General features: G+C 30.2%; 2 protein-coding genes across 6 annotated transcripts; one reads left to right on the top strand and one right to left on the bottom strand.

The window, feature by feature from the left end:
- Nucleotides 1-7,560: 7,560 nt before the first annotated feature.
- Nucleotides 7,561-11,622, bottom strand: LOC107893773 (co-chaperone protein p23-2). 2 transcript variants are annotated; one of them, XM_016818858.2, is made up of 6 exons: nt 11,469-11,621; nt 10,867-11,050; nt 9,794-9,953; nt 9,074-9,105; nt 8,623-8,668; nt 7,561-7,858 (listed from the first exon to the last, which is right to left on the bottom strand). In XM_016818858.2, the coding sequence occupies exons 1-6, from the start codon at nt 11,471-11,473 to the stop codon at nt 7,824-7,826; spliced, it is 462 nt and encodes a 153-aa protein (XP_016674347.1). In that variant the 5' UTR covers nt 11,474-11,621; the 3' UTR covers nt 7,561-7,823. The 2 variants fall into 2 exon arrangements, 1 of the variants encoding a protein (XP_016674347.1); XR_005907572.1 differs by lacking the exon at nt 7,561-7,858 and having other exon boundaries at nt 9,074-9,156; nt 11,469-11,622.
- A 3,578-nt stretch (nt 11,623-15,200) lies between these two features.
- On the top strand, nt 15,201-23,070 carry LOC107893774 (protein RRP6-like 2). Of its 4 annotated transcripts, none has more exons than XM_041085055.1 (16): nt 15,201-16,053; nt 16,550-16,705; nt 16,944-17,102; nt 17,178-17,261; nt 17,751-17,830; nt 17,910-17,960; nt 18,286-18,394; nt 18,787-18,869; nt 18,976-19,021; nt 19,218-19,305; nt 19,409-19,578; nt 19,970-20,275; nt 20,359-20,460; nt 20,708-20,999; nt 21,132-21,315; nt 22,857-23,070. In XM_041085055.1, the coding sequence occupies exons 1-16, from the start codon at nt 15,313-15,315 to the stop codon at nt 22,861-22,863; spliced, it is 2,658 nt and encodes an 885-aa protein (XP_040940989.1). In that variant the 5' UTR covers nt 15,201-15,312; the 3' UTR covers nt 22,864-23,070. The 4 variants fall into 4 exon arrangements, with proteins under 4 accessions (XP_040940989.1, XP_040940988.1, XP_040940987.1 ...); XM_041085054.1 differs by having other exon boundaries at nt 15,203-16,053; nt 20,705-20,999; XM_041085053.1 differs by having other exon boundaries at nt 15,203-16,053; nt 20,708-21,315.
- Nucleotides 23,071-24,784: the final 1,714 nt, after the last annotated feature.

The following is a 24,784-nucleotide window of genomic DNA, read 5'->3' as shown; positions in this document are numbered from 1 at the left end:
AACTTTTCACAGCTGCAAGGTTCACACGGCTGTGTGGACTCAAAATGTACCTTAAACAAAAAGTTTACTATCCCCTGTAAGCTTGGACAATAAGCAACTCAAAAATTATTCGTTAACCAATTCAAAACACAATTAAACACAACAAAATCAAAACAAACATCCTAAGTGTCTAACCAATGTACATTCATTGGTACCACAATTATATCATCAAACATATCATCAAAGTATTATTCAAATCCAAATTATAAACATACCTAATTCCATCTATTTTGCCTAATTTATGAACAAAACATTAATTTAATTCCACATGTTTATATTTATATATATATCAAACTAACATTATATTTATAACCTCATTTACAATCAGTTCACAAAATAATTAATAGTTGGGCACCCTAGGTACATACCGACACAAAAAGATAGACATCACCACATTTGAGTTTGGGATCGTTGTTGGATGTTGAATCGATGATCAAAATTAAGTTCCTAACTTGCGCACGGAAAACAAAAACGTACACTAAGTAAAACTTAGTAGTATTTCTATAATCCGAATATTTAAAGACAAGAAATTATAAATGTACAATTGAAATATAAACACTTATTAATATTTAAATATCACAACAACCATATCATATTTCATTTGTTTCACAATATGTCAATCCTCATACCTGCTATATAAATAGCTTTTCATAATTTATTTCACATTTCATTATACAACCGCATTATCCATTCCATTCCAATATCAATTATAAAACTGTATTATTTATTTACCCCTATTAACACGATTCAGATTCGGACAGGTACACAGATCCAACCAAAACATACTAGTTTGCCACCCAGTGCCTCATCGGATAATTAGAAGTAATAATTTGACACCCAGTGTCTCATCAACTAAACCAAAGTAAATTGGCACCCACTACCTCATCGAATTAATCCAAAGTAGTAAGTTGACACTCAGTGTCTCATCGACTCAAAGTCGAAGAAATCCCTAAACTCTTCCAATCCTATGGCATGTCATCTATATCTGACTCAGCCCGATACAGTTAATAGGGTTTAATTTCACATTTCAGATATAATCAATATCCAATATTGATTTTTCATATAATCACGTAATTACACATATATTCATTTAAATATAAAAATCAGTTCATTCAATATATATATCTGCGAATTCAATTCATTAAATAAATTATCAAAATATCAATTACTCACCTCAACACTTACCATATACATTAAATAAAAAATATAACAATTAATAACTAGCTTCGGATTATAGAAAAACAAACCAAAAATTCTAAGTTATTCCTCGTCAACTTTATCTTTCCCCTTTTTAGTCGAAGGTTCTGGTACGACGTTAGCTACAGAATTAAAATAATTAAAAATCATCAAAACAACACAACACAATTCAATTTCATATTGAATATTTATATTTTTACTCAAATATTGCCTAAATTTCAATTTAGTCCCTAAATCGAAACTAATTTTATTTCTTCACAATTAATCTTATATTTTCATACAAATTCTACTTTAAACTAAATTTAACTCCCTAATTTCACTTAAATACCTAAATTTCAATTTTTTCACAATTTAGTGCTTATTACTCAAAATTTACAATTTATTTTACAATTCAATGCTTTTTCATTTCTAACTTAAAAATCTATCAATTTAGTCTCTAATACTAAAACTATTCAACATTAACAACATCTAAAAACAATAATTTCTAAAATTTCGGCATAGGTCGAGTAGTATTTAACACTGGGATTCCAAAAATATAAAAATTACAAGAAAAAAGGACTAAATTGACTAACCAATTGAACTTGAAAATTTGAAACCCCTAAGGCCCTTCATCTTTCTCCTTTCTCCCTTTTATTTTTCTTTCTTTCTTTCTTTCTTTTCTAATTCGTTTTGCTTTCTCTGTTTCTTTCTTTCTTTCTATTTCTTTTTCTTTTATTTATTTGTTTTATTATATAATATATTATACATACTTAAATATTAAGGTTTTATGTTATAATATATAATATATATAATAAATTTATAAATATCTATCTTATACCGCCTCATTTATAAGCAATGGCATAATTACTTCTTTAGTCCTTTTAATTTTTCTTTAATCTATAATTCAACTTTCACTCTTTATTCAATTTAGTCCTTATACCTAATTACTCTTAATTCATACAAATTCACCTAACCAAAATCTAATTAACCACACAACTAGCTTCATAAATATTTTTAATAAATTTAATAATATTTACAAGTCCAATTTACGATAACGGAGTTTCGAAAATACACTTTTCGACACTCCTGACTATCGGGTCGTTACATTGCATGTTGAGTCTGCTTGCGTGTGAGTCCGTCGGGACAGTAAACACGAATTCTGATATAGAAGTCAATGGCATAAGCAAGTGAAGACCATATAGTGTAAGACCTAGTCTGGGACTATGACAACATATGAGGAAAAAGAAGACCATATAGTGTAAGACCTAGTTCTGGGACTATATCATCATATGGGGATAAAAAGACCACATAGTGTAAGACCTGGTCTAGAACTATGGCGTCATATAAGGAAAGAAGATAAAGACGGTTGGGTGAGTACCAGACGATGAGGGGCAAACCTCGTTGAGTTTAGGCAAATCCCCATTATCAAAATTGCAATTTACCAAAATATGGAAGCCTTTGTGGGTGATTCTGTGATATGTGAGTCTTTGTGGTTAATTCTGTTATATGTAAGCCGTAGTGGCAGAACCTGTTATATGTGGAAGCCTTTGTGGCTGTTCTTTGTTATATGTGAGCCCTAGTGGCGAAACCTGTTATATGTGGAATTTTTTGTGGTTGAATCTATTATATGTGAGACTTTGTGGCAAAATTGTCAAGAAAAGTCTTCAGGTTGATTTTGATGGAAGCGCCTTCATGATGAAGTCTATTGTATGTATTTGGATGCCTTTTTGGCTATCTAATGATGTATGGACACCTTCGTGACCATCTGTTGATCAAACGAGTGTCTAAAGCTTCCAGAGAAAAAGGAAGACATTTGAAGTCAAGAATACGCCTTAATGGTGTAGTCTGTGAAATGACCTCGGGACAAAGATTCAATGGCAACACCGAAGTGGTAGACTCTGAATAAGGCGCAACTATTTGGCTTGAGACAACAAAAAAATGAAGAGTGAGTTACCATTACAACCTTAAGTAAGTCTAACGGTAACGACTGAGGTAAGATTGTTTACGAAATATGAATGAGCTCGAGGTATGTAGAGATTTAATATGTGTTACTACTAAGTTTGATAAGTACCTGTTTGGTTAAGTGCAATATTTACATTTTATGTGAAATGACGAATAAATGTATGATAATGCCTCACTAAGTTCTTGTGAACTTATTATGGATGCCTTTGATTGTAGGATTTGAAAGGAGAATGCGCCGAGAGACGATGCCAAGTCTACACCAATGAAGCAGCGGTCCATGCTGATATGCATGCAGAGGAGGAATGAAAGAAAAAGGAAAGCATGAAAAGAGAGCTATATGAAAAGCTTTTGGACTATATGATATCAACTAAGTTAAACAGAAAGCTATTGGGCAAAGTTGAAGTATGCGCATTAGTTGTAATACTCTATTTGTGTACTTGATAACTGTAAGATGAAACAATAGTTGTATTATTCAAAATTTAAAGACGAACACATTTTGTACATAGAGTAAATCCCAATAATATACATGAGATAATTTAGTAAACGAAAGTAGAAAATTATATTAAGTCATTGCTCGTCTAGTACATAAGCGAATAGAAGAGTCTCTGTTACATCTGTTTTAGGAAGTAACACCTAATACTCAAATTCGGTCGATCAAATTGGGTGAAAGGCGTTACATCAAATTTTTATGCACTTCATTTCTTTTGTTTCAATTATAAATTTCACAAAATTCAAAATTTAGTCATTAGCATCATGGAAACTCAATATTTGCTATAATTTCACTTTAACATCACTTTATGTTTAATTCACTACTATACCATATTTTAATTAATCTTTCTATCACAATATTTTATTGCACATATCAAATTAGTTTACACTTTATTTTACTAGTTTATCACAAATTCCATAAAGTTTACATTTTAATCCTTAGGTAACAAGAAAATTCAGGGTACTTACATCCCTTCAACCTTTAATCACTTGTTTTTCTCCTTTCTTTGCTACTTGAATCACTTCTTCTATCTCTCTTTTCAAAATCATGTCAATAACATAAAAATTTTCATGAAAATTCTTTATTTTAACATCATTTCATTGCTTTTCTAACAAGATTAACTTAAAAACAAGATTAACTTAAAAACATGATGAAACCTTGAAACTCTTACCATGTTCTCTTGATTTCAAGCCTGAGCTTGATATTCTCTCTCTTCCAATTCTATCTTTCTTGAAACCAATTTGATATTCATGCTCACCATAGTCTTTTAATTTTTCCTTATTGGTAGCTATGAAAATTCTTTTGATTTTTAAGTGAAAATGACGAATTTTGATGGAAAGGGCCAAATTGCAAAGAAAGCAAAACTTTCTCTTCTTCAAGAATGATAGACATGAGCTTGAAAGAAATATGGAGAAATTTCCATCATCTTTCCTTTTTATTTTCTTAACCATTAATTGACTAATAAAATATCTTATATTAGAATAATATTAAAATAATCTTAACAAATCAAAATCTAACATCAATATTTATGATCATCATGATGTTTCATGATAATTATCCTAATTGAGAAATGTCTATTTTACCCTCCAACATTCTCTACAATTCCTTCCTTGAATCATCACTTAATTAGTTAAATTATAACTTTGACCCTTATATTTCTTCACTTATTCAATTTGATCCCTACCTACCAATTTCGTGCCACAAGAAATTAGGTTATCTTCACGCTTGGTCCTTCAACTTTCTCATATTTACATTTCAACACCTCAAATTTTAAACAATTATACTTAAGTCTTAAAACTTTTCACATCTTTACGATTTAATCCTTGCTTTAAATTAATATATAGCACGACTTACTTATTAATTAAACTTCCCTTGGCATTTGTCATCCTTCTCTTTTATAAATTATATTCCTTAGTTTGCTTTACTGAGGAATCCATTATACACAAATTTCACTTTATACTACTTTTATAACATAGCGGCTTTAGGGGTGTTACAAGAAATAATTCTATGATTAGGTAAATTTACTCCCATATCATAAAAACATTGAGCTACTAAAGAATGTTTCAACGTTGTTGCATTCTAATCAACTTGTCCCTTTTAATCTCTGTAAGAGAGTAGTCATTATGGTATGATTATAAATTTGAATTTCAAAAATCTTATGTAAAAGATAAACGTAGAGGAGGAAAGTTGAGTTTCTATGAAAAACTAACGAGCTTGATTGACTTTTTATAAGTTTTAGAATTAGGGTTTTTATAAGAACCTTAATACTCATGCATGGCAAGGTCAATTAAAATTTTAGTTTCTTATTTATATAATCGATTATAGATTACAATCTACGTTTTTTTTTAATATATACAAATAACTTGACATCTATAATTGTCAATTTCCACTTAAATATTATTCATAACCCTTAGAAATTAAATTATATTGTTATAATTTAAATTTTTAAATATTTTAAAGTGAAAACACTCATGGGTGCCACACGTGCTTTAACTATTTCAAAACTTCCAACAAGGTACTAAACTTGAAACCTATGGATGTCAAAATAGTTCTTTAAAAATAAGTATTCTAGAAAATAACCTTTTTTACAGATAAATAATAAAAATTAGATTATAATATACTTATAATTTGAGTGAAAAATGTAACAAATATATTTATTAAAAACTTAAAAAAGAATCAAATGATATTTTTGTTGAAATGAGAAAGCCGCGGATTTAAAATTCATAGTATTTTTCTTTCAAATATGATAATATGTACATTTTTATCAATTTATAAAAAATATAAAAGAAAAAATACTCTCATAATATTACTTATTTTGTAAAAAGTATTTTTTAATAATTTTTCAATTTAATTCATATCTATTTGATAGATTACACTAACTCAATCCCTTTGCTTTTTTTATACAATTTTTAGTGGCGTTCTTCAAATTATATTTGTCCTTTCAATTTGTTTATATTCAATAATTCAACTTACAAATTTACATAATAAAAATCATCTTAAATTTTTTTTTAAGTTTATCACTATTTTTACAAATTAAATACACTATTAAAATTAAAATAGATATAACATTACAATAAATTATTGAGTGATCACAATGTTTAAATTTAATTAACAATTTACTGTCTATAATTAATACTTAAAATTAAGTTAAAAACTATATGTTTTAATTTCATAACCATATTATTAATGAAATGTTACCAAATTTATGAAAAAATAAAAAATAATTTAATGTAATTTAATTAATACATAAAAAAGAACTAGTATAATATAAAACCAGTTTTACTTTGAACAAATAAGGGAATAGTTGGTATTCTAAAAAGGTTTAGGGCCAAAATAGGTTTTTCATGAGTCACCAAGAGTAAATAACGATAATGCTAGTATTTCAAAAAATAAATGTAAGGTTAAAATAGATTTTTTTCATGAAAATTTATAAATTATTTAATTTTTTTATTTTATTTGAAAATTGTATTAAAATTTTATATTAATTATGGTTTTTCCTTTGTCATCATTGAGCATAAATTGTTATGTTTTAATCCTTGGTCTTAGTATGATTGATTTTGCTCTTTGTACCTTTCTTTAGTTCAAATATTTTGTTTTAGTTCAAATATGTTGAACTCGTATAATTTTTTTAAAAAATTTTAATCCCCATTTAAATTATATTATCTAAGATAATTTTAAGAAAGCGAAAAAGTGTATCAAGTTATGCGCGCACTTTCCCTTTAAATCACATTTTTTTAATTTTTTAATATAATTAATTTTTTTATCAAATAATTAAATGTTACTAATTTTATCCTTTTAAGTTGAGGTGATCAATTCCTCTCCTACTCCCATTTATATTTTTTTATTAATGCTTTTAACATATTAGCTCCTTTGATTAAATTCTTAAATAATAATAATTTCATCGTTTAATTCCTCTCTTTTAAAAGCATTTGGTAATTTTTATTTTATATTGTTCCAAACTTTTCTTTCTTTTTAATTAATAAATATATCATTTTCAAAAAAATATTTTTAATTAATAAATCCTTTATTCATAAAATCAAATAATTATTAAAATTATGATTATTTTTAGTAAATATATTTTTTATATGTGTAACATTTATTTTTCAATCTATATAAAGAGTAGTAAATTTTAGTATTATATGTTTTTCTATGTGTATTTAAAATATTTCACAAATAAACATAATGATATTTGAAATAATTAATTGAAATATTTCACATATAAAAATATTTGAAATATCACACCCACAATGTAGATGAAAAACAATTATATTTGAAATATTTTACATATAAAAATAAAAATTATATTTGAAATTTTTTCTTTCCTTACCTTTGATTGTCAAAATCAAAAGGCTATAAGCCTTGTATATCTAGAGAAGGATCAAACAATGTTGTAATTTGTAAACAATCACTGCTGCTGCGCTATCCAAGGACTTGTTATTTAAGTACCCGACATAAATTTAGAGATCTATATGAGACTATAACCATCCAAAATATAAGGAAAAAGTTGAGCATACTCACTATTATTTAGCGCTCTTAATCCGCGGTTAACCTCACTTTCAAGTACAAATTACACATATATAATTCCACATGAAATAGGATAGCTACCAAGAAAAGCTTAGTACCTTCAACTTTTGAATGGTTAGTTAGGATTTCTTACTTAGTTTCCTCTTGCCTTTTCCAAATCTGGAAGATCTGCAATTAGGAAGAATAGAGATTAGAAATGTGATGCAAAAAACATTAACCAAGAAAAACATGGTATCATAGAAATCTCGAATTGTTTCAGTAACAATTTTTTGGAATGTCAAAGAGCACTCCCTTTTCCACATAACTCGATTAGCCCAGCTGGCATGTCAGACTCGGAACTTACCAAACCCACCCCCTCCCCTCTTGTTAAACTGGTTGTTAAGTACTTAGACTTACAAGTTACTTGATTAAATGCAGAATAAACGCACCCGGGGTTTGTCATGCAACTACGGCTGCCTTAGAGTGGTAATGAGTAAACTAAACCAGATGAAAATGTATGTGCTAAAGAATTCTCCAACTGTTCACTACCAACTTTTGGAAAGTCAAAGAAGCCTCTCCTTCCCCTAGAATACTTGGCAAGTCAGACTCAGAACGTTAACCCAACCTACCGGCTACCACCACCTCCCCTGTTAAACAGGTTTCAAGTACTTTGACTCCCCAGTCGAGATTTGTTCATAGATTGCCTCAGCAGGGGCAGCACGTAAACTAGACCATATGAAAATGTAAGTGCTAAAGAATTCTCTTAACTCTTCACTAACAACTTCTCTAATTCTCTAAAGAATTCTATCATTTTGATCGTTTGGCTTATTTCTATTGTATGACCTGAGAAGGATGTCGGAACCTTAAATTGTACTCTGAATAATACATGCTTATGTCTTCAGAATGCAATTCAATTTAATAGTTTCAGGAAGCAATCAAGTTGTTTAACTCACACAGCAATCCTTCATCATCACTGCTTTCTTCTTCTTGACCAACATACTGCAAGAAGAAACAAATTCACATCAAATGGTTAGTCAATAATTATGACGAATTGCAAATGTCTCTACCAATTTAAATGTAGGTACAACAAGTTAAAGTTTTTGGCTTTCCTCTTAATAATTATCAAGAATGGCAAAGAATGATGGTCAGGACTATGATTAGATGTTCTCGGGATCTTAGGCTTTTATCTGTCTTGTAACTAAAGGATACAAGGATATGTTAAGCCATTCAAAAATACTAGCATTAAACTTTTAAGTCCTTCTAGGAACTTTATAAATTGCCTGACAGCCAAGAAGAGACTTTCCCTTTGTTTCTTGGCAAGAAATTTTGGATTTAACAGTTAACTTCAAATCATTTTATCCCATATCAACTGCATTTCACATCATGGAACAGAAAGCCACTTACCGTGGCATCATCATCATCAGAGGCCAAATCAGCTGCCAAGGACCCAAAAAACTCCAGTCAGATCAATAACCTAAATATGAATTCTATACAACAACAATAGGATTAATCAGATCGACCATTAGGTAGAGAAAATTTGTTAGAATAGACAAGTAATGCTCAGCATTAAGATCACATGATAAAACCTAATCTTACTCGGACTCAGTGTGAGTTTCAAACACAGGTATGTGTCCATCATAGGTATGTTTAATTTTTCAAAAGTTTTTCCATGTATTCGGAGGATCTTGGGACATTTATACCCCCATATCCATGTCCAAACATATGTCAGACTCATGGGTCGGAGCCAACATAAGAAAAAACTTCAAATAACTTAGGTGTCAGAGGACAGAACAGGGTGATTTTCAATTATAAAAGCATCAACAGAAAATAAGAATATTCATGGGGTTTCTAAATTATAAATGTACAAACACCATTTCCCAAAAATGTAGGCTGGAAAGGCATAGATGAATAGAATGAAAAGAACCCTACAGTGGTAAAACCGTAAACTGATATTATAAATGTTTCACCGATGTTGTAATGAAAAACCCAACACACAAGCAAGTGTATCATCTAGAAACAATTTAGATTCTTAGAAATAAGCAAGAGTGAAAAGTATACAAGGCACATAATACAAATAGAAGAAGTTCATAGATTAAAAACTAAATATATTATTCAATAACTTACAATTTGGATCTTCATCGTCTTCATCGCACCATTTGTTCCAATCAACCTTGATGTAAGGCGCGGGTTTCTCTTCTGACTTTAACAATCTTTTCCACCACCCTGTTTCTTCTTTCATGATTGAGCATATTATATTCCTTAACCCAACATTAGTTTTGCAACCCTGCAACATAAGCAAAATATTTCTTTTGAATGAAAGTCTAAAGGATTTTCTTAAATAAAATGTGAATAAAAGGGAATATATAGAAATAAAAATAGTAGTTACTACAAAGCAATAGAAGAAAATTTCCGTTTGTGATAAACTTTCAGGGAAATTTTCAAGACAACCTTGCATCCTCGCATGTCACCAGTTTACTGGTTTTTCAATGATTTAGTTTTTCACCAATGGCATTCAACTCTGAGCATCTTAAACAAAAGCTACAATATCTCAATTTGAGATGCTTGTGTTTCACTTCAAATAAGAAACAGCCCAAAGATCAAAGCCACTAACTAGGCTCAGCTTCATGATTTCCTTCCTTCAATATGCAGCTTTTTGCCTTCAAGAAGATGCAAGATCCAAACTTTCTTAATGGCACTTGTTCAAGATCTCGATTCAAAATGCTTGTATTTTGCTTCTAATAAGAAACGGGTCAAAGATCAAATCGACAAAGTAGGCTCAATTCTTGATTTTCCTTCAATCTGCAGCTTTTGACTTCTAGAAGACTAAAGTCATTATGGAAGTGTGAGATCCAAACTCTCTTATCACCCTCATGTTATGATAGATAACATGAACCATTCACAAAATCCACTCTTTCCCAATGCTGTTTAAACCGGATTTTTAATATTTATTTAGTTAAACTGAATGTACCGGTTGAACTGGGAATCATGGTCTGACTGGTTATGTCACTGGTCCAGTTCTAAAAACCTTGCAAGATGTTTTCAGAGAGACACACATGACGAAACTATGTCACAACTCCATTTCAACACTCACACCCAAGTCGAGGAAAGAAATCTGTTATAACTTACAAGAAGGACAAGCAAGAACTTTATGCTACCAATGAAAAACGAAAATGAGCATCTAAGATACAAGAACTCACCTCAGGAACTATTTTCCCAAAAAGCTCCAAACTGAAATCGAAGGATTCTCCTTGCACTCCCATGGCAGAGAAGCTAAACAGCCCCTGAGGGTCACATTTAACAGAAATGTCTTTCGCATCAGGCAAAGAAATCGTAAGATATACCTTATCAGAGCGCTGAGCCCAAAGAACTTCCGGGTGACGACTGAGAACAAAACAAAATAAACAGTTTTAAAATCATCAAAGACAACATATATCAATTTCCATGTAAAGCACAAAACAACTAAGTAATTTTAACCCATAAATAAGAAATCAAATAAAATGAACCCACTTTTTTTTAACAGTATTATATAGCAAGAACTAGAAAGAAAAGACTAAAATGGTTGCGAAAATCTACAACTTTTTTTACCAAAAAGATCTTTTACTTGGAAAATCAAGCACTGGATTTGTTCTTAAAAATCAAACAAGTTTAGTATAACATTTTTTTCTCCTTTTTTTAATCAGAGACATAAAATATTTAGAAAATCTTTTGGCAGGGAAAAGCAGGCTGAAACAGTAAAAAGAAAACATGATGGAAATTTTATAAGAATCAGGAAAGAAAGAAAAAAATAAAACTACAGAACCTCATATCTGGGTACTTGAAACAAGAGAGTAAAACAGTAGAAAATAAAAATAAAAAGAAAGAGGGTTTGAGGGAAGATAAGAGTAGGGCTCAACGAATTTCCGAGGCTTCAAAACTAAGCTCAATCATTGGTCAAGCCGGTCAAATGGAAGGGTTTTATTAATATAAAACTTTTTTTTATTAATAAAGGATTAGGGTGTAAAAACCCCTTAAACTTAAGTCTCTACTTTTTTTTCTTTTTATTAATATAAAAATTTGTAAAATTTTACAAAAATTATAAAAAATTATAAAATACATAAAAAAATCATTTAACCATTCATTTAATCATTGGCCGTTAAAGTTAACAATCCTCAGTTTTTTTCAATTAAGTCATCATTTTTTTATAATTTTATTACGATTTTATAAAATTTTATAATTTTATATTTTATATTTTTATAATTTTTGTTTGATTTTAATTTTTTATATTTTTGTTAAAATTTAATAACTTTTATTAATTTTATTCTTTATAATTTTTTCCACATGTCACATTATGGTTGTGACACGTGGTGGCTTTAACTGAAAAAATTAGAAGCAATTAACTTTAATAATCAACTATTACAGTTAACGGTTAATGGGTCTTTTTTTATGCATTTTGAAAATTTAAGTACCCAATTAAGTATAAAAAATAGGGGCCTAATTGCTTTCTTTTTTTAAAAAAGTTTGAAAACTTTTTTGATACATTTTAAATGTTCAAATATCCAATTGAGTGCAAATAAAATAATAGAGGCTTAATTATTATTTTTTTTAAATTTGGGAACCTTTTACACCCTAAAATTATTAATAAAAATATAATTAAGAATTTTGAATATCTATATCTACAATATATATTCTATCACAATAACTTGGTTTCTAGCTTACTTGAATAGTCTATTTTTTTTTCCAATGAATTATTCATATATTAAGTTAATTAATATTTTCTAAAATTTTATTATTAATTAAATAAATTTTCATATAAATGATAGTCTCAAAAAATGTAATAAGATTAACTATTCAAAAATACATTATTATCAAGATAAATATTTTTTAATATATTTTTTTGAAAAAAAAACTTTAACTAAACTAAAAACATAACTACCCTCTAACTTCCTTACTTATTCTAATACACCTCCTAATGTCCGCTCAGAATCAAAAGTATACTCTCTGGGTAGATCCAATTTATAAGTAGCATTATACATTTTTACCCAACTTATTGATATCTTAATAGTTTCCATAAAGCTCCAAGATAATCTTTAAAAAACAAAAAAAATTCTAATATTCCAAAGAAGTCATGCTAGTGAGCTAAAGAAAATAACCCAATAAACCCCAACTCCTGGCACCCACTTAAGATTCCCTAAATTTGTCCTAACCCAATCAAAGAGATTTCCTTAAAAGAATTGAGATTGATAATTTTTAGGTACAAAATTAATCCAGACCTCTCTAATAGTCAAACAATCCTTAATGACGTATAAGATATCTTTTGTGTTGTGGTGACAAACTGAGCGGGATGTATTATGACCAATTCCTCTTTATACGTGCTCTATATTAGTAAGTAGCTTTTGCTTACAAACAAGCTAAAGAAAAAAGCGTACACGGTGCAGTCCTTGGAATTTCCAAACTTTCTCCCACTTGGATCCCCTGTATCCTATGTGTTTCCTTTTATCATTTGATATGCACTTTTAATTGAGAACCCTTCACTCGATGTTTGAACCCAAAAGATTTTGTCCGGTCATTCTAACAATTTCTTCTGGCAACTTTTTCCAACTTTTCCCTAAATGCCTCTAGGTTCCATGCTCTTTCATCTGTCACTATATTCTTGAGTTTACAATTAGTTGTTAGTCTATCAATAAAATGTACATGTAATATTTAAAATGTCTAAAAATAAATTAAATTTTGTTATAATGAGTGGGTTAAAATCTAAGTCTTTATACTGGTTTTTTTTAATAAAAATAATATAAAAAATTTAATTACAAAAATGGGATAAGTTATAGATTAATTATAAAAATAGATTTTTTTAAGGTAAAATTGGGTGCCATCAATGTGTTAGTGGCATTAACTATAAAAAATATTTTAATAAAAATAAATAAATTAATAAAATTTAAAAAATATTTTAATAGAAAAATGGGTGGAGCCAAATTGTCAACGGGCTCATTTTTCCCTCCTCACTTTTAAATCATTATTATTATTTTTAAATTTTAGACTGGTTGTGGTATAATTTTGAATTTTATACTTCTATTTTATGAAAATTAGAAGTTAGTCATTTTATTATCATAATTAATAAAACCATCAATTTAATAATTTATATGTGGAAAATAAGAAAAAAAATCAATAGTTCAAGCTTATATGTTTTTTTTATTATCAACAATTAGATTAGTTTTAATAACGTTTGAGGATTAAATTTTAACAAATTAAAGTTAATAAATTAATTTCTCAAATTTTTATAAAGTAAAGAGATAAAAATTCATAATTAGACATTTAAAACAAACTTAGCAATACTAGACATTATATGATTATAGCAAACATATATGATACAGAAAAAAATTAGAATATGAGAAAACTTAAAAACATAAAATTATCAAAATTTTCTAATTTGGCACATATAAATTATTAAATTGATGATTTTATTAGTTCTTTGCATATGAATTTGATAGACGTTTAATCTTAAAGAAAGTAATTTGATGATCGAGTTTATTACAAATTGACTAGCTTTTTAAATTCGAAAACATATAAAAATTAAATTATGATAAATGATAATAAAAAGACTAATTTCTAATTTCTATAACATACATGTATGAAATTCAAAATTATATCATAATCACTCTAAATTTAAAATTAAAAAAAAAATCTAAATGTGGGGAGCGGAAAAATGGGTGCCGCTTGTTATTATTTAAAATATTACTTTTATAGCGGGTGCACTTAATTTTAGTGTATAAAATACTGCATTTTCATAGTTAATTTACAACCTATCCCATTTTTGTAAATGAAAATTTTTATATTATTTTGATAAAACCCCCTTATACTCTTATATTTAAAATTTAATCCCCATCTTTTATTTTAAATAATTTAATCTCACTACTTTTTAAGTTTAAAAATAAAAATCTAATTATTAACACCGTTAAATTTTTTTTTAAAAATTCAAGTTCATTAAAGCATTATTTTTTGTTATATGACTATTAAATGGATATTTCTTTTAATTTTAAAATGTTACACTACGAGATCGATAAAATAAAATTAAGGTGACATTAACAGTTGAACCTGAATTTTAAATCTGAAAAATGTAAATACTAAATTTCATATTTATAAAAAATACAATAACTTAAGTATATTTAATCTTAATCAGTAATCAGCTTAATAAATGTTATTTTTTCTTTAAAAAAAATACTAACATAATGTATTATGTAAAATGAAACAAATAAAAATGTATTAAAATAATTTAAAAACTTAAAAACATATTAGAACAATTTGTTTAAGAAAATGATAAAATATTTTAAATTTAAAACTATTTTTAAAGGAAGTTATTAGTAAAAAAACCTATGTTAAAATATGATAGCTAAGGCATAAGGAGGGATACAGTAAAAGAGTAGAGGATTTTTATTCTTTTTAACTTAATAATCTAAATTATTTAGGCATTATTTCTTAAAAAAAAATCATTATGTGTCAAATTCTAGTTCTCACAAATGACAGTTATTAGTAATTTTATTTCGTTTTTGTTTTTCCACAGTTTCTCCCTCTGATAAACTGTTTTTTTTCCCTATTATTTCCCCGAATTAAAGGAAGTGAAAGAAAATCACTAAAACCCTAATATTTCTTCATCGAAAACCCTAAAAACCATGAACATCAACAATTATCCAATTGCAATGGAATCCTCGTCTGAAGCTTCAAAAGATGCCCAATCTCTTCAAACCCTAGCTTTGGGTCCTTTCTCTTCTTCTCTTTCCTCATTGTCTTGCTCATCTCGAACCCTCCCCTCCGATCAAGACTTTCATTTCTTTAAGAATTTCGACGGTTTCAAGCTCCCCATTGATCAAATTGCCAAAATATCGGATTCTTTGCTTGAATCCATCGGCTCATCAGCTAAAACATGGTGCGTCAATAAAGCGATCAAATTTCCTGACAGAATTGGGAGGATAGCCGATGATGAAGCTTATGATTGGCTTGGTGATATCAACGACGAAATCTTGGAACGATTTGACGTTTCCGTGGATGAATTTCAAAATATCCGAAAGAAAGAAGAGGAAACGGGGAGGTTTATCGGGTCGGATCCGGAAATTAATGGGTTTCAACTGGTTTACGAGAAGAAAAAGAAGAAAGGGGATGGTGCGTTAATGGGTGACTCGGTTGCTGAGTCAGTGAGTGGGAAGGAAGGTGGGTCTCCGAGTTATTCTGGAGTGAAGGTAAAGAAATGGGCGTTGGCTGCAGGGACTTCGGGGAAAGCGAAGGTTCCTTTTCATATACCAACAATACGGAAGCCGCAGGAAGAGTATAATATTCTTGTGAATAATTCGAATAAGCCTTTCGAACATGTTTGGTTGCAAAGCAATGAGGATGGGCAGCGCTTTGTTCATCCACTGGTGAGTTTTTCTTCTTCTTCTTTTCTTGTTTAATTTATCAATTTTTGAAGCTCCTTTTATGGGGTCGGTAAGTTGTTTGAATGCTTTGCTCAGAAATGATTCCTATGGAGACAGTATATATATGAATAGGGCGACCTTTTAAAGTTTTCTAAAGTTAAAGAACCTTTCAATGGCTTATAGGAAAGCATTTTCAAAGTTATTTTTCTTATTTTCTTTATTGATGCCAATGGTGGTGTAATTAATGGTAACTAGAAGAGAGAGGACCGCAATTGTTTTTAAGAATGTTATCATGTTCTTAAGAGCCATTTTTTAATAGTTTTAGATACGGATTTGACAATAAAATTTCACTTCAATTCCTTTTTATAACTCAGTATCTCACACACATCCAATTGTGTTCAACAATAGCTTCTATGTAATTAGCTGGGTTATCTCTGGTAAATTTGTGGTGCTTGCCCAAATTATAATTAAAAACCCCCTTCTGTTTTGCACTTTACAGGAGAAGCTGTCTGTTATGGATTTTGTGGATAAAGATATAGCAGATATTGAGCCTGTAAAACCACCCTCAATTGAGTCTACCCCATTCAAGCTGGTGGAGGAAGTAAAAGATTTGAAGGAGTTGGCAGCCAAATTACGCAGTGTAAATGAATTTGCGGTAAAAGTCTGAGAACTAATATTATTTATGTGATCATTCTTACTCTCCTTTAGCAGTTGATAAGACGTAGAATGAAGTGTTTACCTGGTCTGAAGAACGGTATATGTATCTCGGGTATTGGGGCTACCAGTTTGACATGACCTTGTATGCGTCAAACATAGGTGTTCTATTTTTAAAAAATTAATTCTTGTAACATGTTACCACTTTGCATGTAGTTTAAAATTGTAATTGTTCTCAGGTTGATTTGGAGCATAACCAATATAGATCATTTCAAGGATTGACTTGTTTGATACAAATTTCTACCAGAAATGAGAATTTTGTTGTCGATACTTTGAAGCTACGAATTCATATTGGCCCGTATCTTCGGGAATTATTCAAGGATCCCACCAAGAAAAAGGTTGGCCTCTTTAATGGCTGCAATTTTTTCTCATTTTGGTCCTTCTGCACTTTTTAATATTCTTAGTTTACATAGGTTATGCATGGGGCAGACCGGGATATTGTGTGGCTTCAGCGGGACTTTGGCATATATATATGCAACCTCTTTGACACTGGACAGGTTTATACTGCCAACCTGTTACTTCTCTGAACTTGATTAATATGATAATTTACTGTAAAGTCCTGGTTTTGCTGGTATGTTTTAAGAATTGAAGTTATTTTCTTCTATCAAATTATTTATTAGGGTTAATTAGCACATAATGATAAATTAGGGGAGAGGACATTGGTGTCTCAGACTATGCATGACAACTCTGTAATTGTGTTTCAGATGATTGAACTAACTTAACACAAATTTTGGATGATTATTGAGATGCTAATCTTATTGGAACTCATTGAAGATGTTAAATATATTTTAGGCTTGGGAATATTACTGCTTACTGCAGATTCAAAGAGCCTAATTACTGTACTTTAAGTGCCATTTTCTCAATAGAAATGCTTAGGCATAGTTTTGAGTGCAATTAGATATGAATGAAATGATTGTTTGAATTGAAGTTAAAATTGTGTTGGACACCTACCATTTTGTTGACTTATGCTTTTTCATGGTACTCAGGCCTCGAGGGTCTTGAAAATGGAAAGAAATAGTTTGGAACATCTTCTGCAACACTTTTGTGGAGTTACTGCTAACAAAGAGTAGGTTTTCATTTAAATTTGTTTGATCTTCTTCTTCATTATAAATTGATCATCATCTGTTCTATCTTCCTCATTGCAGATATCAGAATGCAGATTGGAGGTTGCGTCCTCTTCCTGCTGAAATGCTCAGGTAACATTGCTTTTGGAACCTGCATCTTTACTCTTCTCTGTTTCACTCGATCATTTTACAGGAAAAATTTAACCATCTAATCTGCAAGATAGTTTTACTGACATTGTACTTGTTTTTACAAGAAAAACTAAACAATCATATAGGATGTAAATTGTAGTTAGTTTTGAGTTTTTCATCAATATGAAGTAAAACACTTTGCTTTTTGTTTACGATTGCACTGCTTGAAGAAAGTTTCAAGGTTCTGTGATTGCAGATATTGAAGAGGAAACTTTCATTGTTTTATGTCAACTAATTGTTTTCCTTCTATTATATTTTTCTATGACAGATATGCTAGAGAAGACACACACTTTTTACTGTACATTTATGATTTAATGAGAATCAAATTGCTATCCATGCCTATGGAACCTGAACATTGTGATGCTGCGTTGGTAGAGGTATGACGCAATGAATCAGAATTCACTTAATTTTCTACATTCACCATCGCTTGTTGTATCATAGTCCTGACTTTCTCGGAGAAAAGAAGCTAAGGGATTCCAGTAATCTTTAATCATAGTTTCAATAATGGAAGAGTTGTGCTTCTTTACATATTCCTCTGGCATTTGACGTTTATTTTGTTCGAGCTTCAATGTGTAATTTACAGCTGAGGCTATGTATTCAAAATGTTTAATGCATAAGCGTTCTTTCGTTGATTCTTTTTTTTCCTTAAATTGACTTCTTGTTGTTGTTGTTCTCCTTTTTTCAAATAAATTTACTAGGATATATGAATTTGTGAGCTTTGATGCTTTGCAGTATTTATTTTTGACTGCAAAGGTTTTCTGGCTAGCAGGTCTACAAGAAAAGTTCTGATGTATGCATGCAACTATACGAGAAAGAGCTGCTGACAGAGAATTCATATCTCCACATATACGGGTTTGTTAAATGCTTAGACTACACAGTGCATGATTGTGTGAATGTTTAAATATACCATGTTAATCCAAACTAAATTATGGCCTTTATTCTTTGCCATTTGATATAGGTTGCAGGCTGCTGGTTTGAATTCTGAGCAGCTATCAATTGTCTCTGTAAGATCATGTTGTTTACATTTTTACATGGCCGTTTTGTTTACGTTAAAAAAACAGATTGATTTGTTTGTAAACCAAAAGATTTGGCGAATTTCAATTTTGATATATGTAATTGATGTGAAGAAGCCTGACTTGCAAAAGTAGATGGATGGTATCCATTTCTTTGGCTTACATAACTCACTTAAATGGCTTACAGGGGCTTTATGAATGGCGAGACCATATTGCACGTTCAGAGGATGAAAGTACTGGCTATGTATTGCCTAACAAAATACTTATTGAAATCGGTATGAGCACTTCAAGTTTTTATCAGTTTCCACTGTATATCCTTTTTTATACTCTACTTATTGGTGTTTTTTACTTGTTCTTATTTTTTCTTACCGTGAAAAGCCAAGCAGATGCCTGTAACTGCTGGCAAGTTGCGTCGACTGTTGAAATCTAGACTCCCATACGTGGAGCGAAATCTTGGTGCAGTTGTTAGCATCATCAAGCGTTCTATGCAGAATGCTGTCTCATTTGAAGCTGCTGCTCAACAACCTAAAATGGGGCGTGTGCTACACGTAAGAGTTATTAAACTGATTTGATGATCCTAATTTGACATACTGTTAATGTATGTTGTTAATCGGTTAAATTTCTTTTGTTATCTCATTTTTCTTTCAGACCTCAAATTGGTTGCCATCTTATCTAGAAATAAAAGATAGCATTCTGAGTTGTAGAATGCTGGCCATATGACATGAATAACAAAATCCAAGTCAAATTCATAATGTTCATCATCAGTTATCAATTGAAGTTACAAAAGTGAATAATATGCCAGATAACTGGTTCAAATATATGCAATTTGTTAAACCTTATTGAATAGGCTTTAGAAATCTATTTAATGGCTAGAATGGGTTGAAAAAGTTTTGATTTTACACTTCTTTTTGTGTTGCTTCTGTTTGTTCCAATGAACAGGCATCGGAAGAATGTGTAGCAGTTAATGACGGAGCTGTAGTCATACCTCTTGAGACTCGTACAGACTTAAAAATTGCAAAGAATAGAACTGAAATCATAGATGGTGGCATGAGGGGACTTGATGGGAAAACTGCAAAGCTTGCTTCTCCTCCACGTAAAGAATTAGTAACGACTGGAAGCAGTATTCCTGGACCTGACATGGACAAAAAACAAAAAAGATACCATATGGAGCCAGTTGTGAACAGTATCTCAATGTCTGCGAGAGAAGGTCTTACCGATTCAGGGCTGAGTCCACCTTCGACAAAGGTTGTAAGTTAGTCCTTCATAGATGCATGGTGATCTATCTTCTGATATGCAGCTGCTGGCTAAAATATATATTCCTGGTATAGGCTAGTGGAGCAACTGTTCAGATTCTGAAGAGACCTAACTGTGGCTTTGGGGCATTTCTAGGGAATTCTGCCACGAAGAAAAAATCTGATATAGATAAAAAAGTGAGCCAAGTTTTTTTGCTACAATTCTTTATCCACTGCAATGTTTTAAGAAAAGTCGATCTCCCTCTTTCTGGCTTTGGTTTGGTTCTTTGTGAGTGCAAATTACCAAGACGCTCAGATGCAGTCCATGCACATAGTTTTAACAATTTTATTCCTGTATCTTTAAATTTATTTATAGGTTTTGATTTGTTCAATCAGTCTTTATGAATAGCAATTCTTTGCTAACTTGTTCACTGTTATCTAGAAGGAAGAGAACAAGTTGGAGCAGATCAGATCTTTGGTGAATCTACAGTTCCACTCATTTTTGGGTATAGAGGAGCAGTCAAAACTGGTGACGGAGGAGGCAACTAAAGTATCACAAATTTCACAACCTGAAGAACCTCCTCCTGTGGTAGCTACCGAGTTGACATCTGAAGATATAATAATGTTGGAAGAAAGTTCAAATAAAGATGAATCAAATGATGGTGGTGGTGGCCCAAAACCCAGTGATGCTTCTGTTGGTGATAGTCCCGTTTGTTACTCCTCGGAAACAAGTAAAGGTGACAATGAGGAGACTATGTCCCTATCTGATTTATCTACAAGCTTCCAACAATCCACCCAGTCTTTTAAAGTCAAGGAATCAAAAGAACAAAGTGGTTCTTTGCAAATAAAGCCATTTGATTATGATGCAGCCAGGAAACAGGTTAAATTTGGAGTAGACACAGAGGAAAAACCAGGAAGTCAAGTAAACTCTGCCCGTAAGAAGAAAAGTTCTGCAGTCGGGCTGCTGCAAATAGATGATGGGACGAAGCTGTTCCCTCAAGCTAGACGACGACAAGCTTTTCCTGCATCAGGGAATAGGAGTGCAACTTTCCGGTGAGTGTCTCTGATGATAAAATCATACCTCTGCATGACAAATGAAAAAAGAATTTTGCGTTTCATATTTAAAATTTTGATCAATAGAAAACGATCACAATCTTGTTTAGGAAAGTTTTAACGTACTCCTATCTTGGAGTCCTACTAAATACACGGAAAAATTTAGTAAATTAAACATATTCGTATTGGAAAAAGCATACATGTATCTAATAATCAGACTAAAGATAATGATCTATTTAAATGTCGGTCTCTTAATTAAAACTTAATTGCTGGAGAAAAATAAGCAGAAAACAGGTTATTGAGCATTTAAATTTACAAAAAATAAATTTTTTGATAGATAATGAAAAGTAATCACTATTAACATTAATTTAGTTATTGAGTTTACCACTAAACAGATTATGTCACATCAAGGAAAATGTATATTTTTATAAATAATGGAGGCAAAAGTTATTTGTTAATTTTACTAATGTTTGTCATGTGTGTCACAGTAACAATTAATTATTATTTTTAAAACATAAAGAAATTAAAAATGTTTCTAACAAGTTTTTTTTTATTAATTTTTAACAATTTTAAATAAATAACTCTTTTGAATTTTTAAAATTTTTAGAAAGTAGTTAATTGTTATGTGACATTCACATGACAAGCTAACAAATGTTAATTTTTTTATTCATTTTAGTGTGATTTAACAAATAATACAAGTTTAAGGTTTAAGAGATAAAAATTTAAATGAATGGTTATAATGATTTTTTTTAAAATAAAGTTGGAGAGTTAAATAAGCCATTATGTTTATTAGTAATTATTTTTTATTAACTATAAAATTTATGTCTTGCTTTGTATGGAGCAGTAGTTGAAATTATTGTCAAACACTTGTTTGGTGTGTTTGGTGTGGTTTCAAACTATGTTACCTCATACCTATTATTATATAAAAAGAAATGTGAAATTTATTTAAATAATAATAATGGTAAACCATATAAGTAGTCATCTAACTAATAGTAAATATCTTTTTTGATCACTTAACAATGAAAAGTTTCAAAAGATTATCTAATTATTCAATTTTATCTTTTTTTAATCACCAGTGGATTAATGTGGTAACTTTTACAATTGTCATAACAATAACTTTAACCCTTTGATATTTATAAATTATGTCAATTTAGTTTTGATTGTAACAAAATTAATCTTTAAAATCTACACATGGTGTATTTTTTTTTTTACAATTTTACTTTTCTTTGCTACCTTGATTTAAAAAAAAAACGAGAAAATATGAAAATTGTAATATTAGATTTTGGGTGTTATCCATTTTTTTTTGCATATTTTAATCAAATTTAGTTAATAATTTATTTTTTTAGCATTTTAGGTGAAAGTGTAATGCCTTTACCCAAGCCTGAACCTAAATCCGATTAAAGAATGTTACATTTCGAGTCAAACATTACACTTATGAGCAAAATATGTCATTCAAGTTTCACTCGTATATAAGACTTAATTACGCTCTTTTAACACTTTTAGAATCATTTTGAAGCTTCTTGTATTGGTCGCCTTTGCAGGCCATAATGGGCCCTTTCGATGTGAAACTAATGTAAATATGGCTTTTGGAAGTAGAGGTACCGGTACCTAGATCTTATGTATTGGTACGTCTACATGTTACTATTCACTTTTATATTTTGCCTATTTATGTACCAATACCTAACCCTTAGGTATTGTGATACGGATGAGAGTGGATGAACGCGAAAGCGAATCATAAAGTTTGTCAAAGTCACAGATTTGATTTAGGGTTCTAGATGTTTGAAAATAAATTTAGATTTTGACACAACTTGAAACGTAATCAAATCCAAGTCAAAATAAATAAATAAAATAAATAAAATAGAATAATAAATCAAAGATTAGAACAATAAGGAAGAAAATAAAGAAGATAGATGGAAAGATAGAACGTGGTAGGCCTCAAAAAGAAAACTCAAAAGAAATTATTGAAAAAAAAAACTTAAAAAGAATTTATTAACTCAAAAGAGAAGTTAAATAATAATGAATTATTTGATTTGTGTACAATGCAGAGGCCTATATAGGTTAGCTAAATAAATTAAATTTTTTTTAAGTATACTAGAACTCTAATTAATCTAAACAAATAGTTTTAAACTAAATTATATTGTTGACATAAAACTCTTAAATAACTTAAACTATTTAATAATTATTAAAGATTCGGAATAATAAAATAATACGAGGTGACAAAAATAATATTGGGTTCATATATAATAAAAATTAAGCTAAAAACCCGAATCCTATATTATTTCTATCATAATTAAAAGCTCAAAACTCGTAATTTTCGTGATAATCATGTCTCGAAATTTTGCTTGCGTAATCTTCATTAAAACAGTTATAACTTGAGCTCCCAAATTTAAAATTAAGTGATTCAAAATGTGTTTCGAAGTTAAGAGATAGGTCTTCGAACTCCATGAAGACATCTCACTCTAGAAATGTCAGGATGCCATCCAAAAAGTTGTTGCAAGTCTACTGATTTTCCAAGCTTGAAAATTGACAGCTTCAGTGAATGAAATTTAATAAATTTTACCCCATCCGTGTATATATTTGTAACACCCTTTACCCATATTCGACATCGGAACAAGGTACGAGGTGTTACTGGATATAAACTCACACAATCACACAAAATCAAGACTTGAATTTTTGTCTAAATTTACAACTTTTCATTCACATGCATATCATTTGTTATATGGCCATCGAGGCCCAAAACATACATTGGGTGTGGTTCGAGACTAAATCGAAAACTCTCGGAACTTATACAATATTTAGAAAATTTTCCTATTTTGGAGGGTCACACGGTCGTGTGGGTAGGTCGTGTGGCTTGGGACACGCTCGTGTCTTCAGCCTATGTAACTCTCTGTTTATAACGTTATTAATTAAATTGAGGTCACATGGCTAAGTCACACGCCCCTATGCTTAGGCTGTGACCTCCACACGGCTGAGATACATGGCCGTGTCTCTGCCCGTGTATTTACTACTGAGCATTCTGTTTTACCAAATTAGTGTACAGGGGACACACGGTCGGATCACACGCCCATAGGGGTAGACTGTGTGTCACATACGATCTAGGCACACACCTGTGTGCCTATTCGTGTAGACAACTTTAAGGTTATTTTTTAAGCTAGTTGCCACCCTTATTTGCACATGCACATACATGACTTCAAAGGAATTTAGCATGGCATAAATGAGCACTTAAACATATACAAATAAGACATGATCGTGAGCATTTCATCTTTATTTATACATGTATAAGACTTCATACTTTGTCAAGCCCAACTTACCAATTCTTATTTAAGCCATGTTTATCATCATACTAAACAAATCTCAATTAAATCATCAAGCATTCATAGCCGCAACACATCTCATCACATTCACACAACCATCAACCACATTACCATTGCATGGGCATATGTATACTTAAATAAATAGGCTTACAATC

This window comes from Gossypium hirsutum, chromosome A13, assembly GCF_007990345.1.
Source record: "Gossypium hirsutum isolate 1008001.06 chromosome A13, Gossypium_hirsutum_v2.1, whole genome shotgun sequence".
In the NCBI taxonomy this organism is placed as follows: Eukaryota; Viridiplantae; Streptophyta; class Magnoliopsida; order Malvales; family Malvaceae; genus Gossypium; species Gossypium hirsutum.
This window is presented reverse-complemented; position numbering and strand designations above follow the sequence as displayed.

Bases quoted from the DNA above. Each gene is read 5' to 3' on its own strand.
- LOC107893773 (XM_016818858.2), bottom strand. The intron at 9,106-9,793 runs GTAAGTTATTGA...GGTCCTTGGCAG, and splicing joins AGACGATGAAGATCCAAATT to CTGATTTGGCCTCTGATGAT. The intron at 8,669-9,073 runs GTAAGTGGCTTT...TTCTTCTTGCAG, and splicing joins CTGATGATGATGATGCCACG to TATGTTGGTCAAGAAGAAGA.
- LOC107893774 (XM_041085052.1), top strand. From the start codon at position 15,313: ATGAACATCAACAATTATCCAATTGCAATGGAATCCTCGTCTGAAGCT. The intron at 17,103-17,177 runs GTTGGCCTCTTT...TAGTTTACATAG, and splicing joins AGGATCCCACCAAGAAAAAG to GTTATGCATGGGGCAGACCG. The intron at 19,022-19,217 runs GTAAGATCATGT...AATGGCTTACAG, and splicing joins AGCAGCTATCAATTGTCTCT to GGGCTTTATGAATGGCGAGA.